Source organism: Zalophus californianus, chromosome 9 (genome assembly GCF_009762305.2).
Source record: "Zalophus californianus isolate mZalCal1 chromosome 9, mZalCal1.pri.v2, whole genome shotgun sequence".
NCBI classification, from domain to species: Eukaryota; Metazoa; Chordata; class Mammalia; order Carnivora; family Otariidae; genus Zalophus; species Zalophus californianus.
The window spans coordinates 139,513,849-139,531,018 of NC_045603.1; the positions used below are offsets into that span (position 1 = coordinate 139,513,849).

The following is a 17,170-nucleotide window of genomic DNA, read 5'->3' on the forward strand; positions in this document are numbered from 1 at the left end:
AGCCATCTGGGCCTAGGGTTTTGTGTGAGGGAAGGTTTTCAGCTACAGTTTTTGTTTGTAAGTAGGCTCTACACCAGCGCGGAGCCCAGCACGAGGCTGGAACCCACAACCATGACACCAAGACCTGAGCCGAGGCTGGAAGCTGGACACTCAACCGTCTGAGCCACCCAGGTGGCTCTACAGTTGTTTTGTTATGTAGGGCTACTCAGGTTGTCTGTTTCTTCCTGAGGGAGTTTGTTACTTTGGTCTTAACAAAGATTCAGTCCACTTCATCTAAAGTGTCAACTTGGTTGCTTAGAATTGCTCATAATACTGTGTTTATTCACCCGCTGTAGGATCTATAGCTATGTCACATAATTGATTATTGTTATTGGTAATTCATGTCCACCCCACCCCCCCGTAATGGATCTGTGTAGAGGTTTGTCAATTTTGTTGACGTCTGAAAGAACCAGTAGTTGGTTTCATTGTTTTTCTCTTTCCTGTTTCCTTGGTTTTCTTCTGATTGGTGTAACCTACTTTCTCTTCATTACTTGGGGTTTAATTTTTTTTTTTCCTAGTGTCTTGCAGTGGAAACCGAGCTCATTGATGGGAGGCATTTCTTCTTTTCTGAGGTAGCTCTTTACTTCCATAAATCTCCGAAGTACTCTGTTAGCACAGTCTCACAAACTCTGATATATTTTGGGTGTGGTTTTAAAAAAAAATTCAGTTCAGAATTTATCTCTGATTTCTTTTTTTATTTTTTTTTCTTTGATCCATGGGTAATTTAGAAGTCTGGTATTTAGTTTCCAAATATTTGGGGATTTTCCAGGGAACTTTCTTTTATTGGTTTCTATTTTAATCTCCTCATAGTCATGGGACATAATTCGTATGACTTGAATCCCTTTAAATTTATTAAGATTTGTACTGTGGCCCAGAATCTGGGCCATCTTAGTACATGTTCCCTTTGCCCTTGAGAAGAATGTGTATTTCGCTCTTGTTAGGGGGATGCTCTGTAGTTACCACTTCCGGTGGTCTTCGTTCGTTTGTGTAAATCCAGACTTCCTCCTGGTACCCTTTTGCTTCCATCTAAAAGACTTGAATTTTTCTTGTAGTGCAGATCTGCTGTGATGGATTGTTTCAGCTTTTGTGTATCCAAGACCATCTTTATTTTACATTCATTCTTGCTTCGTATAGAATTCTCTATTGTCAGATTTTTTTTGTCAAGCCCTTTTTCTTTATCAGTGGTTTTGGGCATTTTGATTATGATGCAACTTAAAAGCAGTCTTTATGTTTCTGTGGTAGGTGTTCATTGAGCTTCTTCAGTCTGTGATTTATAAATGTTTTCACCAGACTTGGAAAAATTGGGGCATAATTTCTTCAAATGTTGCTCCAGCCCCAATGCCCCCCTGGGCCATTTCTTTTCTTTCTTAATCTCTGGTTATTCCTCTATTAATACTGTTGAAGTTGTCCCAGAGCTCCCTGATCCTCTCTCTCTCCTCTCTCCTTATCTCTCTCCCTTTTTTTTAAATATATATATTTTAAAGATTTTATTTATTTATCTGACAGAGAGCAATAGCACAAGTGGGGGGCGGGGGGGCAGAGGGAGAGGGAGAAGCAGACTCCCCACAGAACAGGGAGCCTGATGTGGGGCTCGATCCCAGGACCCTGAGATCATGACCTGAGCCGAAGGCAGACGCTTAACCTACTGAGCCACCCAGGCGCCCCATCCTCTGTCTTTTTTAAAAATTCTTATTTCTTGTTTCATTTTGGAAAGTTTCTGGTATATCTTCAAGTTCGTTAGTCTTCTACAATGTCTGATCTGTTGTTAATTCCATCAAGTATATTTTTAATATCAGACATTGTAGTTTTCATCTGTAGAAATCCTACGGGTCTTTTAAATATTTTTCATGTTTCTACCTAACTTTTGAAGCATGTGGACAGTTGCCATTATAATGTCTCAGTCAGTTAGTATTAACATTGTGTCGACTGTTCTGGGTAGGTCGCTGTTAGTTAATGGGTCAGTTTTCCTGCTTGACCATGTTCATAGTAATTTTTGGTTGGGTGTGTAATGTTTTTTTATTTCTTTCTTTAAATAGTTTTTGAGTATTGTTCCAGGATGCATCTAACTGACTTGGAAACAGTTTGATCCTTTTACATCTTGTTTTAAGAGTTGTTAGGCAGGAGTGGAATGGTGCTTCGTCAGGGGCCGGTTACTTCCCACCCCCAAGGCAAGACCCCATGCTCTGTGCACCTGTGGTGTTCTGGTCCAGTTGGTGGGAACAGGCGCTCCTTGCAGCCCTGTGTGAGGGAGGGATGCGTGCTGTTTCTCATCCTCTGGGCGGTTCTTCCCCCGCTCAGGGATTGCGTCACACAGAGGCGGTGACATTTGTGCCTGCTTGAGAGGCGCCGGCAGCTCTGTCGAGCCCCCCGGTGCCTCCTGTCCTGGTACACTCTCTGCCTCAGTCCAGCATACCCGCCGACTTCCTCCTGGCTTCCCATCCCACTTTCTGAGCCCGGGCTTGGGGACGTTGTGTGGGACTGATGTTCCTGTATCTGGAAAACTGGTTTCATTTCCTCTCTTTTGTTTTTCCATTCAAAAGCTATTTACTCAGAATGCACCCTGTGCCCCATTCACTTGGGGTACGTCAGTGAGCATAACTGACAAGAGCCCCTCCTTTACGAGCGCTTGCGTCTGTTTGGCCTGATACACGTGATAAGTAAGTTTGTGATGGATAAGGTAAGAGGATGGTGACTACAGTGGAAAAGACAGAAGCGTGAGGAAAATGGAAAATGGGGTAAGATGACAATTTTTTCTAGCTTTATTGAGGTGTAATTGACAAGTAAAAATTGAATATATTTAAGGTATCCCACGTTGATCATGTGATACTGCAGTCACATCAAGCTAACTGACACATCCACTACCTCACAGAGTGTTCTCGTTTTTCTGGCGTTGCCGTGCCGAGAACACTGCCATCTGCTGCCCGAGCTGCAGGTGCCCAGCACAGTACTGGTACCTGTGGCCCCCCTGTCGTGCCTGAGATCCCCGGAACTTCATCCACCTGATAGCTGAAACTTTGTACCCCGTGACCACCATCTCTCTGTTGTCCCCACTCTCCAGCCACGGGTCTACCCTCTGGTTGTATGATTTTGACTTTTTAGGTTCCACACACAGGTAAGAGCATGTAGTTTTTCTCTGTCGGACTTACGTCAGCATGGTGCCTCAGTGCTCACGTTGTCTCACGGCAGGGTTTATGGCTAACACCCCACGGTGTGTGCACACCACATCTTCTCTGTCCATTCGTCTGTGGGCAGCCGCTTAGGTGGCTCCTGTGAGTCGTGCTGCAGTGAACACGGGAGCGCACGTCGCTCTTCAGGACACTTATTGCCTTGGGATATATGCCCAAGTGTGGGATTGCTGGGTCGTAGGGTAGCTCTGTTTTTAACTTTTTGAGGAACTTCCTTCCATTCTGGTTTCCACAGTGGCACCCCCAGTTTGCATTCCCACCAACAGTTCCTTTTTCTTCACATTCTTGCCAACACTTGTTATCTTGGTTTTTTGATGATAAGCATCCTAACGGGTATGAGGTGGTGTCTCACTGTGGTTTTGATTTGCATTTCTCTAGCGGTTAGTGATGTTGAGCACCTTTTCATGTACCTGTTAGCCATTTGTAAATCTTCTTTGGAAAAGTGTTTAGGTCCTTTGCCCAGTTTTTTTTTTTTTTTTTTTTTTTGAGGATTTTATGTATTTATTAGCAAGTGTGAGTGGGTCCGGGGGGAGTAAAGGGAGAGGAAGGAGCAGACTCCCCACGGAGCAGGGAGCCCGATGCGGGACTCGATCCCAGGACCCCGGGATCATGACCTGAGCTGACGGCAGACACTTAACGACTGGGCCACCCAGGCACCCCCTTTGCCCATTTTTAAATCAGGTTTTTGTTTTGTTTTGCTGTTAAGTGTGAATGAATTTCTTACATGTTTCGGATATACCCTCTTACCAGATAAATATAGATAACTGTAAATATCTTCTCCCACTCCGTGGGCGGCCTTTTCATTTGGGTGCTGGTTTCCTTTGCCGTGCAGAGGATTTCAGTTCGATGTCGTCCCACTGGTTTGCTTTTTGCTTCTGTTGCCTGTGCTCTTGGTGCAGGTCCAAAGAGTTGTTGCCAAGACCAATGTTGAGGAGCTTTTTCCCAACATTTTCTTTTAGGAGTTCTACAGTTTTAGGTCTTACGTGCATCTTTAATCCATTTTGAGTTGATTTTTGTATGTGATGTGAGATAAAGGTTCAGTTTCATTCTTTTGCATGTGGCCGTTCAGTTTTCCCAACGCCATTCATTGAAGACACTTTTCCCCCATTGAGTGTTCTTGTCAGCCTTGTTGAAAATCGGTTGACTATGTGTGGGTTTATTTCTGGACTCTTCACTGATCTGTGTGTCTGTTTTTATTCTCATACCAACCTGTTTTGATTACTTTGTAATATAATTTGAAGTCAGGGAGCATTTATGCCCCCTTTGTTCTTTCTTGAGATTGCTTTGGCTGTTCGGGGTCTTTGTGGTTTCATGAATTCTAGGATTGTTTGCTCTGTTTCTGTGAAAAATGCCATTGGAATTTTGGGTTGGATTGCATTGAATCTGTAGATTGCTTTGGGAGTATAGACATTCTAATGATACTGTTGCAATCCATAAGCATGGACTATCTTTCCACTTACTTGTGTCTTACTCCCTTTCTTTCATCGTGTCTATAGTTCCCAGGGTACAGGTCTTTCCCTTTACTGGTTGAATTCGTTTGTAGGTATTTTGTTCTTGCCAGTGCAGTTGTGAATGGGTTTGTTTTCTCAATCTCTTTTTCAGATTTTTGGTGTTCATGTGCAGACTGGCACATGGTGCCCGTTACTCACATAGACTTCCCCACTGGTCTTCATTCTTGGTTCTTGTGGTCCCTCTAGCTGGCTGTTGTCACATGACCCATCTTTGCATTTGCAGAGTCTTCCCTCCGCACGTTTGATCCTGCTGTGGAAGTGTGGTGTTGAGTTCTCACGTTTATCCTTGCGTTCTTCAGCTCCAAGGTTTCTATTTGGTTGTTTTCTGTGGTTTCTGTTTCATTATTAAACTTCTTACTTTGTTTCTGCATCGTTTTCCTGATTTCATTTAGTTGTTTGTGTGTTCTCTTGGATTTCACTGAGTTTCTTTAAGGTGATTATTTTGAACCCTTTGTCAGGTTATTTGTCCATCTGTGGTTTCATTGGAATCAGTTACTAGAGCCTTGTTAGTTTCCATTGGTGGTGTCATATATGCCTTGATTCTTGTAGCTGCGTTTTGATGTCTGTGCATTTGAAGGAGCAAACGCCTCTTCCTGTCTTTACAGACCGGTTTTGTCAGGCAAGGACGTTCTCCTGTGGGTTTGGGCTGATGGCGTTCCCTCTGCATTTGCAGTGGTAATGGGTTGGAGCTGGGTCACAAGGCTGCTGCTGGGTCTGCAGTGGAGTCTGCGTTGAGTGGGCTTGTTAGCGGGCTGGGGATCTCACCTGGGCACTCGGAGCAGGGATGATGGATGTGTCTCCGGGTGGGCAGAACTGCTTGTGGACTGTGGTGCAGCTGGGAGGGGCTGAGGCCAAGTCACAGGTGCGCTTCAGGACTCGCTCTCAGCCTGAGGTTGGCTGGCCTGTCTCTAGGGGCTCTGATTGCGGGCATTTTCCATTGGGACCCTGGGCCAGCAGACCTGCTCAGAGACTGGCTGGAGGGTGGCGGCAGCCCACTTCCAGGGCCATGCAGTTGACTGGACTGCAGCCCAGAGGGGCTGGGGCTGGGTCGTGGGCCACTGTGGGGTACACAGGCAGGACTGAAGTCTGTGCTTATGACCCGGGGCTCAAGCAGGCAAGGCTCCTCCTTGGCAAACGATGCTGGGGACCAGACCAAGCCACACAGCGCTGTAGCTGAGTCCTTAGGGGGCAGAGCGTTTCTGGGTCTGTAGCTGGGGCCTCTGGCCAGCCAGCTGCCTGGATGCAGGGCCTGGCTTAGCCTTGGACTGCAGCCAGGTCTCAGTCTCCTCCCTGGATGCCAGAGCTCCCATTGGGCATTTCTGTCTGAGGACGGATGCCGGATTGTTGCCGAGGCACCTGAGTGGGGACCTCCTGCTCCACCATCGTGTGCTCGTGGCACTCCCCCTCCGCTCCCAGCTGTTCTGCTGGCTGTGCTCTGTCTTGCCTAGAAGCAGACGACCTCATGCCTGTGTCTTAATTGGGAGGGCCGGAGCTGTCCGAAGAGCACACCCTGACACCTGGATGTCTCACACCCTCTGTCTGTGAACCCTCTACTCCTGTGTTCACAGGGACCCTTCCTCAGCTGTGTGAGGAGTCTTCCACATAGTTCTGTCCTCTCTTATGTTACATGAGACTGCCTTGGACATCCTGTCTCCCCCCACCAGAACTCTCCAGAAGCAGCGTCTGGACCAGCTGCCTCTTTGTGCTCACCTCCTCTGCGCCCTTAAGCCCCGTCCAGGTGGACTCTTTCCCCCGCCTCATCGCCAGCACTGCCTTTATCCGGGCTTCCAGTGATGTGGTGCTGCCAGACCGAGCGGGGAACCCATGTCTTCCCTCACCTGACCTTGCCGTGTCCTCTGTTTCCCGCTGACTCGATGCCCTGTCTCCCTCGCCCTGTCTTCTCAGTTTTCCTTAGGAGATTGGCCTGCCCAGGGGTCAGTCTTAGACCTGGGCTCTGTTCTTGGCTCAAGTCTCACCCTTCACTGAGAATAGTCGTAAATACTAGTTTATCCTTGGTTGTTGCACTGGCACCTAACTAGGCTCTTTGCTTCCCTCTTGTGCCTTCACTGTCTTTGTTCAGCACAGAGCAGAGCAATCATTCCAAGATGTAAATTGGCTTCGTGTCACATTTAGGTTAGAATTCTCATGTCCTCGTTGTATCCGGCCTGCTGGATGTGACAGCCACCCTCCCTGCCAGTGTGGCCTCATTCTGTGTGTGTTCCCCTGTGCACTTGCACCGCCTGCTAGACAGTGTGCCCCCCCCCAGATCCCTGACAGGCCTGCTGTCTCCTCCATCGGGCTCTGCTCCGTGCCTCCTCTGGAGCAGCACCCCTCTGGCTGGCATGTCTGGAGCAGCTCTGGCATGCTCTCCCCATGCCTTGTGGTACTCTCCTTTGTGTCTGACTCTACCTGACTTTATGTTGAATGTTTGTTCAACTGTGGATTGCCTCTCTCACTATGAGCAGAGAGTTTGCCTTCTTTAGGCTGAATAAACAGTGTTGCGAGAGTGCCTGGCATAGAGGAGACAGTACATGTCTGAGATCTGTGGTGGAATGTGAATTTAAATGAGTGCTCAGGAGAGGCCTTTCTGGGTAAAGGAATGACATTAGATTGTGTTTCAAGGGCCATTTGTAATTTCTAGCCTCATCAAGTCCATTGGTTTTATTTTGTTGTTTTGGGTTGGTTGGGTGTTTTTTTTGCTTTGTTTTATTGTTTGCTTGCTTTTGCTGGTTGGGGGTGGATTTTGTTAAAGCTCTATATGAAACAGGCACACGCTCTCTGTCCTTATTTGTTAATAAATGCCCTACTTTGTCCTTACTTTTTGACGGTCTTTGACTTTTTAAAATTTAAGTGTTTCTTAGAAAACTCCACATATAGGATTATGCATATATTTATGTAGAAGTGTATGAAAAACTGTTAGTTCTTCGTGTTTTGGTGCCTTTGATAGCCTGGCTGCCTAAAAATAGGGTCCTCAACCTGGTGTGCAGAGTCCAGGGGGAGGAGCAGGGGCCTCACCCCAAACTCCAGTATGAAAATCCTGCTCTCATGGTGTATGGGTGTTGGGGGTGCCAGGGCCTTAACCCTGAGCTCCAGCTCACTGTCTGGTCTGTGACCAGTGCCTCGTGGGACACACGCTCAGATGTCACCCACGGTGCTCTCTGGCATCTTAGGAGACATCTCTGCTAGAAGCTGGTGCCAGCCTCTGTCTGCTTACTTGGTATTCTCCCGTAGGGTCTCTGAAGCACAGCACTTCCCACCTGTAGCTTTGACTGCCTGGACATTTAAAAGCAAGTTCATAAGGCTCCAGCGTAGAGACTGCGTAGTCCTTATGCCCTGTGTGCTCAGAATCCCCAGCCTTTATCTTTCTGGCCTTTATTTATCTTTTTCCTTATTTAGTATTCTGTGTTCTTGTAGGCTACCTGAAAGTCCTTTTTGAATTGAGACAAGGTATTAAATAAACTTAACTTTTTTCTGGGAGGGAAAGAAGGGCCTCTAAACATTGGTAATAAATCTTACTCCTCAGATTATTTTTGAAACTACTGTTTTTGTTTAAGGGAGAGGGAATTTTAAGTTTTTTGCCTCTGATTTCCTTTTCTTAGTAGGTAAAATAGTGATTTTCTTACTGTCTGTGCACAGTGTAGATGAATTAATATGTATATTGAAAACATGAGAATCACCGTGCTGAGTCATCTGCTCGGTAAATTTTAAGCCGTTTTTCCTGAGTTGATAATTTCTTTTATGTAGGAGGTAATGAGTCTCAGCCGGAAAGCCAGGAGGATCCCCGAGAAGTACTTAAAAAGACATTGGAATTCTGCTTATCTAGGTAAGGATGCCAATGGTTTTTCTGGTACCTGCTGTCTCAGGTGTTCTGCACCAGCTATTATGTACAGATGTGATACTGTGGAGAGGGGGTAGAGGTCTGTTGATATCTTCATAGACGTGGAGAATATGGAGCAGCAGTAGCCTTTTTTTTTTTTCCCCCGCCCATGGTTAAAATTTTTTTTTAATTTTTTATTGTTATGTTAATCACCATACATTACATCATTAGTTCTTGATGTAGTGTTCCATGATTCATTGTTTGTGCATAACACCCAGTGCTCCATGCAGAATGTGCCCTCATTAATACCCATCACCAGGCTAACCCATCCCCCCACCCCCCTCCCCTCTAGAACCCTCAGTTTGTTTCTCAGAGTCCATCGTCTCTCATGGTTCGTCTCCTGCTCTGACTTACTCCCCTTCATTCTTCCTCTCCTGCTATCTTCTTCTTTTTCTTTTTTCTTAACATATGTTGCACTATTTGTTTCAGAAGTACAGATCTATGATTCAGCAGTCTTGCACAATTCACAGCGCTCACCATAGCACATACCCTCCCCAATGTCTATCACCCAGCCACCCCATCCCTCCCACCCCCCAACCCCTCCAGCAACCCTCAGTTTGCTTCCTGAGATTAAGAATTCCTCATATCAGTGAGGTCATGTGATACATGTCTTTCTCTGATTGACTTATTTCCAGCAGTAGCCTTTTTACATGGGGAACCAAACCGAATCAGCTAGGCCAGTGTTCCCCACGGTTCTCCACAAATTCATCATTATGGTCATTACCCGGGTTGCTTTTTGAAATTCAGAGTCCTGGCCATGACCCCCCCCGCCCCGCCCCCAATACCACGGAATCAGACTCTGAGGGTGGGGCCTTAGGTCATCAGTCTGACAGACTTTTTTTTTTTTTTTTTAAAGATTTTATTTATTTTGAGAGAGAGGGAGAGTGAGAGAGAGAATGAGCCCAAGACGGGGAGAGGCAGAGGGAGAAGCAGGCTCCCCGCTGAGCAGGGAGCCCGATATGGGGCTCGATCCCAGGACCCATGAGACCCTGACCTGAGCTGAAACCAAGACTTGGACGCTTTGACCGACTGAGCCACACAGGTCCCCCCACATTTTTTATTTTATTTTATTTTATTTTTTAAAAAGATTTTATTTATTTGTCAGAGCGAGCGCAAGCAGAGGGGTAGTGGCAGGCAGAGGGAGAAGCAGACTCCCCGCTGAGCAGGGAGCCTGATGTGGGGCTCAATCCCAGGACCCCGGGATCAGGACCTGAGCCGAAGGCAGACGCTTCACTGAGTGAGCCCCCCAGGCGCCCCTTGCAGAGACATTCTTGAGTACAGTGAAGTTTGAGAACACATTTCCCATTCTAGTTCTCCCAGTATGCCAAACCCTACAGTAGCAAATTGTTCTGTGTATGTACCACTCGTATGTTTAGTTGTTCCTTTATCCTGAGTAGTACCTTTTTTCTTGACAAATGGAGTAGAACCTTTAAAGTTCAAAATGGCAGAACGATACATACAGGAAGATGGGATTGGGTTAAATGTAATTTTCTTTGAGTGTGATGATAACTGGTGGGCCATGTGGAAGATTTTCTCTTAGCGATGGAGATTTTTCAGGTGTTTCTTTGCGCCTGCCTTCAGACTTTCACAGAGTGTCTGAGGAGGGCCGCTGTAGAGACTGTGGGGCTGCATGGAGGGGAGGGGCGGGTACCCCAGCTTGCCTTCCTGGCCCACACCTCCCCAGTTAGGCCCTGGCACACGGCCTCAGGGCATGCTCTGAAAGGGAGAGCTGCTGCCCTGAGGCTGTGAGGTGGAAGAAGGGAGTCTGCACCTCACACAAGCTCCGCTCTGTCCCTCTTGCGCTACCTGACAGGTGGGGACAGAGCAGCATTGCCCTCTGCGGATCTTGGAGACTGTCCTTGGCCTTCCTTGGGACCACTGTCTGTGTTGAGATGTTCTGGGCACATTGTCCTGTTTGTGGAGGCTTCTTACTAGGAGCATCACCATAAGCCAGAACCCCAGCAAGTGGCTCACCTCCCGCCGAGCTGCTGGTGCCTGCAGCTTACCTGCCGTGACCCTGCGGCTGTGTTACTGGTCACGTGTCCTCCTCTGTCATTCTGGCCGCACGTGTTCCAGGCGGCACGGGAAAGCGCAGCAGGCACGTGGGCACCAGCATTTCCTGGCCTTTCCATAGCTTTCTTAGCGTTGTGTTCTTTCAGCTGGATTGTCTTAACCTAAAAAACTGTGTTTGTATTTTTAATAAGTTACTCAAGCACTTTTTAGAACAAAGATAAGCTATAAATACATTTTTAAGGGATTACCCACTCATTCATTGTGACTGTAAAAGGTGCACTATGCTTTTGTTCTCCCAAAACTTCCCCTAAGGTCAGAGAGCTGACAAGAAACAGATGGGGTTGGAAGTCTGATGTAACTCTGAAGCAGTGCCATGCCTTGCTCACCCTCTTTGGAAGCGTCCTTTTAAAGAAGGAGTCACTAAAAGCTCTTGTCTTCTTTCTGCAGGGAGAACCTTGCTAGTGACATGTACCTTATATCGCAGATGGACAGTGATCAGTATGTGCCAATCACCACGGTAGCTAACCTGGAGCACATCAAGAAGCTCAGTACTGACATGAACTTGATCGTGGAAGTGCTGAGGTGTAAGTAAACGGCGGTCTGGGCGGGCGCGTACGTGGTCTTGCAGCCGTGTGGCCCTTCAGGTCCATAGCCAGTCAGGTACTTGAAGGCAAGTGGGGTCTTCCTTCACCTTCCTGCCTCTCTGGCTGGCCCCCGTGTCTGGTGAGGGGCGTCGATGGGCTCCGTAACTCAGACCCCGCGTATCCCAGGTCACAGGGAGCGGGCCTAAGAAAAGCTGCCACAGAGATGACTGCTGGGGTGTTGGTGAAAGGAAATGACCGTCTTTGATGGAAAGTACAATGCGTTTTCATTAGCATTCCAGCAACAAAAGGGGTTTCTTTAAATTTCAACTTCCTGCTAAAGTTTGAAAGGTGAAATAGGACTGGTTTTCTTTAAAAGGGTATTGTGAGCAAAGTTGTTTCTTGGACATTTGGCAGTGTCAGAGGAAGTTTTAAACATTACATCAGACCTGCAGGGGTGCAGGGACTGTGGGCCTTTAAGGGTGAAGCGCCTGCAACCGAACCACTTTGTTGTGTGATTTTGAAGACACCATTTGACCGAGGTCATAACTGACATCCAGGGGGCTGCGCTGCGTGTGTGTGCAGTGCACGGCTGGGTCAGCGTGGACCTCGGTGGACGTCTGCGAGACCATCACTGCCCACAGTTTCTGAGAGCCTTTGTACTGCTTCCAGTCCTCCCTGCCACCCAGGATGGCTTCCCTGGGGATGTTTTTGAAATTCAGTGTACAGTATATTGGATATCTTTTTAAATGGGATTGTTTTTAATTATAAAAAGTCATTTTCGGTAATAGGACTGCAAGTACCAGGTGGATTATTTCTGTACTCTCCCTTCTCAGGGCTGCGCTGAGTCCTTCACAAAGAACACAGCATACATTGTGTCCCCCTGCCCCAAATATTTCTAAGTGAGGGGATATCCGTCACGCCAGAATTAAAACCCCATTTCCCCATGTCAGCACTGTGACTTTCTGTCACTGACACTTAGACAGCAGTGCTTCTGCACTCTCCCTGGCGTGGCTGACGGGTAGTGATGATTTTTTTCTTGTGTGCATTCGACTTCGTAGAAGAATAGGTGAACGTCCTATCTTAAAACTTAGTTGGATTTCTGTTCGCAAATAAAAGTTCTCTACTTTCTGTTCCAAGGCAGATTTTTTAAGGTCTTTAAATTACTGTAGCAGATATTGAAGAGAAGGAGCAAACATAATCTATGAAGTTATAACCCCTGTCCCGAGATAAGATAGCTTTATGCTTTCCAGCATTGCTTTGTTTTTGACACTCCAGAACAGAAATCTGTTTGATGGATCGGTTGAGTTTGGTTCTGTCTGATCCACTTACGAGGGCCAGTGGCTTTCTGAACGTAAAAAACACCATCCAGTTAACGTTCTTTTGTTATTGTTAGGAATCCCAGATGTAGTTATTTCTTCCATTCCTTGGAAACTTGGCTGCCCTGTGGATGATTTCTCGGTTGATGCTTGCTGGCTGGGAGTCTTCAGGCAGAGCGTGAGGATGTTGAATTGCCCTGTGTCCTGTGTGGTTGCTGCAGGGAGCCGCTTCTCCCCGTGGACCGACAGCCCTGCCACCCTCCCCACCCTTCTGCCTTCCCTGCCAGCACCGTCTCGGTGGGCGGTCGGTCTACAGTTGTAGTGGTAACTCCTATCCATCTGCCTTCAGCTCTTGAGTGTCTGATTGCTTCTTTTCACTCCAGTTGTAGACAGAAATATATGTGCATATGTAATAACCTAATGAACAGAATGTGGTTAGCATATTAGTTGTAGTTCTGGGCAGGGTGACATAAATAAGCTTCTGTGAGCAGTGATCTCCTGTTTAAATCTTATTCCCATCCCCAAAAGTGCCTCACATAGAACGTTAGATACACAGTAGACACTTGGTAACATTTTATTTTAATTTGAATATTCCCTAGTACAACACCAAAACTCTAGTGTTGATTGAATTGCATAAATTATGTTTTTGTGTCATAATACATGTGGTACGTAGTGCATGGTACAGAATGTCTGATTCAAATGCTTTGTTTTTACACTTTAAATATAGTTGAAATTGCTAATTTAAAAATAGACTCAGATATAAATACACTGTGATGGAGCCTCACAGAGAATATACTAGAACAGATAAAACGAACGAGGCTACATTTTCAACAAGAATTCATTTTAAAATCGTAATGCTGAATACAAAAGCCTATTTTACATATGTACAAAATGATAAAACATCTGTATAGAGTTTAGATATGAGTAAAATAGATAGAACTCTGCTTTTCATGGGCTCAGAGGTCCAGGGGTAAGAATACAAAGAGCTGAGTGGGTCTGACTCTCCTGACTAAAGGTGAACGTTACAGGGGCACACAAACTGGGGACAAAACCCGGGGATGAGAGGCACGGGGAGTTTCACCAATCCCTGTTTGTTGTTTTGTTTTTTACAGCTTTCTTGAGGTAGAATTTACACACCTTAAATTACATGTGGTTTACATGTACATTTGTTAAATGATGACATCTTTACACCCGCGGAATTACTGTAATGAAGATAATGACCATACTGTCACCCCTGAGAGTTTTTGCTCCTGCTTCAGGCAACTGCTCATCTGCTTTGTGTCGCTGTACCTTAGTCTGCATTTTCTGAAAACTTAATGTAAATGGAATCAATCATGTAGTAGGCTTTTTGGGAGGCAGGAGGGTCTGGTTTCCTAAAATTATTGTTGAGTGTATCAGTAGCTTACAGCCTTTTATGGCTGAGTCCTATTCCATTCAGTAGATAGACCACATTTGGTTTATTCACCCTGCAGTTGATAGACTTGGTTATTGCCAGGTTTTGACTACACATAAGGTGCCATGAGCATTGGTGTGAAAGTCTGAGTGTGCGCAGAGGCTTCCGTTTCTCTCAGGGTCAGTAGCTGGGATGGTATGGTAGGTGTATTTTAACTTGTGAAATTGCCTGCCGGTCTCCAGAGCGGGCTCTTGAGGCCCCCATTGCTCCACACCCTTGCAAGCACTCGCTGTGCACAGGCATTTTACTTGCAGATTTTCTAGTTTTATCTCATTGCTGTTTTAATTTCTGTTTGCCTAATGCCTGGTGACACTGAACAATCTTTTCATGTGCTTGTTTGCTCTCCTTTTATCTTTGATGAAATGTCTGTTCGTGTGCCCTCCACGCCATGTTTTTATTAGTTTCCTTACAGTTGAGGTTTGAGGGGGTGTGTGTGTGATTTGAAATACTGTATTATCTATGTCCTGGATATAAGCTGTTAATCAGGTATATGATTTGCATTCTCCTGGTCTCTAGCTTCTCTTTTTTTATTCTGCTAGTAATAGTAGTTTTTGAACAACACAGTTCTGAATTTTTTGTATAGTCCAATTCATTAATTTTTTTCTTTTATGGATCTTGCTTTTGGTGTTGTATCTAAGAAATCTGTTCTTAATCCAGAGTCATGGAGGTTTTCTCCCAGAAGTTTTATAGTTTTAGGGTTTATATATTTAGGTCTGTGGTACATTTTAAGCTAATCTTTGTATGCGGTTTGAGGTATGGATCTAAGTTCTCTGCCCCCTGACACGTGGGTATGCAACCGTTCCAGCACCGTTAGCTGGAAGGACTCTCCCTTCTCCACTGAGTTGGACTTGGTGCTGTTGTCGGGATCATCTGTCCCCACACTGCGGGTTTATCTCTGGGCTTTGTGTCCTTGATCTGCTTCTCTGTTTTGACACCTGCACTTCAGTGTCTTGATCACTCTGGCTTTGTAAGAAGTCTTCAAGTAGGTGCAGAGTTTCCCAACTTTGTTTTGGCTCTTCTAAGTGCTTTGTGTTTCCGTATGAATTTTAGAATCAGCGTTTCAGTTTTTCAAAAACATTTTTATTGGGATTGCATTGAATCTGTAAATCAGTTTGGGGAGAATTGACATAACAGTAGTGAACACAGTATCTCTCCGTTTATTTACATCTTTTATAATTTTCTCTTGGTAATGTTCTGCAGTTTTCAATGTACAGGTCGTCCGTATCTTAACAGATTTATAACTATTTCCTGTTTTTGACACAATTTTAAATGTTTTTATTTCAGTTTTCCATCAGTGCTAGTATGTAAAAATACAATTCTCTTTTGTATGTTCATCTTGTGTACTAAAACTTTGTTAAACTCCTCAATTCTAATTTTTTGGGAAATTTTTTCAGATTTTCTGCATAGAAATAAGCTTATTGCCTGTGAATGGAAAGTTTTACCTCTTTATACCCAGTCTGGGTGCATTCAGTTTCTGTTTCTTGCATTATTGCCTTGGCTTAAACCTCCAGTACAGTGTTGACCGGAAGTGGAGAGAGTCGGTGTTTTTGCTTTGTCCTGTCTTCAATAAGTGTGATGCTAGATGCTGACTTTTCCTAAGTAAGGAGGTTTTCCCTTCCATTCCTAATTTGCTGAGAATTTTTTTCAGGAATGTTGGATTTTGCCAAATACTTTGTCTGCATCTGTGAGGTAATGGTATGTTTTTTTTTGTTGTTTAGTCCATTAATGTGAATTACATTGCTTAATTTTCTGTTGGTAAACCAACCTTTCATTACTGAGATAAACCCCACTTGTCATGATTTGTTACTATTTTATATATTGTGGGATTCGATTTGGCAAAATTTGGTAAGAATTGTTGATCTGTGTTCACAGGGATATTGGTCTGTAGTTTTCTCGCTTTGTGTTTTTGTTTAGTTTGGATATCAGAGAGCTGCTGGCTTCATAGGTGGAATTGGAGTGTACTCTCAAGTACTTTGGAAGAGTTCGTGCTGTAGAACTGGGTTTTCCTCAACTGTTAGGGTTCTCTAGGGACACCATGTGGCCTTGAGTCTTCCCTTCTCTCCTAGATCTGGGTCTCTGTTGGTGACTGTCGTCTTAGAGCGAGCTCTGGTAGCGTGTGTCTTTAAGGATGTTTCTGTTTCGTGTAAGTTGTCTAACTTAATGTTCTGTTAGCAGGAACTTTTTCATGATATTCCCTTAGGGTCCTTTCAATACTAGTAGAACCTGTAGTGAAGTCAGTCTTCATTCCTGATGTTGGTAACATGTCTTTGTGGGGGTGGACAGCTCTGAGCCCTGATTGTGGTCATGGTTGTGTGTGACTGGAATCTATACATGATACGGTTTCACAGACCTGACACCAAAACAGAACATCACAAAAAGGAGTGTGTGTAAAAGCTCGTGAGGGCTGAATTCCGCCTGTCCCTGTGTTAGCACTGTTGTCCCAGCACCACCCTCCTCACGTAGACCGTGGGCTGCGACTGGTGGAGGGTGTCACCGCTGGGAAGAGCTGTGTGGGGCGCACGTGGCACCTTGTTGTGAGTTCAAAGTCAGAAGTCGTAATAGGACAGAAAATTATTTTACGTTAGGGGCTCATAGAAAAGAACAAGCCAGTAGCTCTTGAGTTGTGATCTACATGTTGGTTGGGCTGTTGAGAATCCTTGTTTCATGGTGTTAAATTTATTCTAGCTCTTAAAGGACTTTTTAAAATTCCTGTGCTCCTTAGTTTTGAGAAATTAACCTGAGGGATGGGTGTAAAACCTTCTGATGGTTTGTGTTACGGTATCCCACTGTATACAGGTGTCTTCATTGTGTTAAGTAAATATAATGTAGCACATCACACTGGAGTGTCTATATTATGTCATAACTAGAATGCAAATGATTTATTTTAATATTTGTATTTTACCATTCATTTTTCTTCTCTTTGTAGCTTTACCTTTAGTCCAAGTGGATGAGAAGGGAGAAAAAGTAAGGCCAAATCAGAGTCGTTGCATTGTGATCCTGCGTGAAATACCTGAGTCCACTCCTGTAGAAGTAAGTCTCCTTGGAAGGGCGGTTGGATGTTTTTTGTAGGTTTTTGTTTATTTCTGTTTACTTACTTGTTTTTTAGAGGGTGTATTGTAAAGAATACTGATAGTAACACTTTCTTCCCAGGATTTACACACTGTTAGTTACAGTGTGATTCATTTGTAAGAG

General features: G+C 45.1%; 1 protein-coding gene across 5 annotated transcripts in view; it reads left to right on the forward strand.

Moving 5' to 3' along the window:
• LARP4B (La ribonucleoprotein 4B) overlaps positions 1 to 17,170 on the forward strand; it is an 87,861-nt gene that overhangs the window by 46,609 nt on the left and 24,082 nt on the right. For all 5 annotated transcript variants that reach the window (XM_027592471.2, XM_027592470.2, XM_027592474.2 and 2 more), the window contains 3 exons: positions 8,480 to 8,558; positions 11,073 to 11,209; positions 16,905 to 17,008. In XM_027592471.2, coding sequence (XP_027448272.1) covers positions 8,480 to 8,558; positions 11,073 to 11,209; positions 16,905 to 17,008 — 320 coding nt within the window. The remainder of the gene's footprint in view (positions 1 to 8,479; positions 8,559 to 11,072; positions 11,210 to 16,904; positions 17,009 to 17,170) is intronic.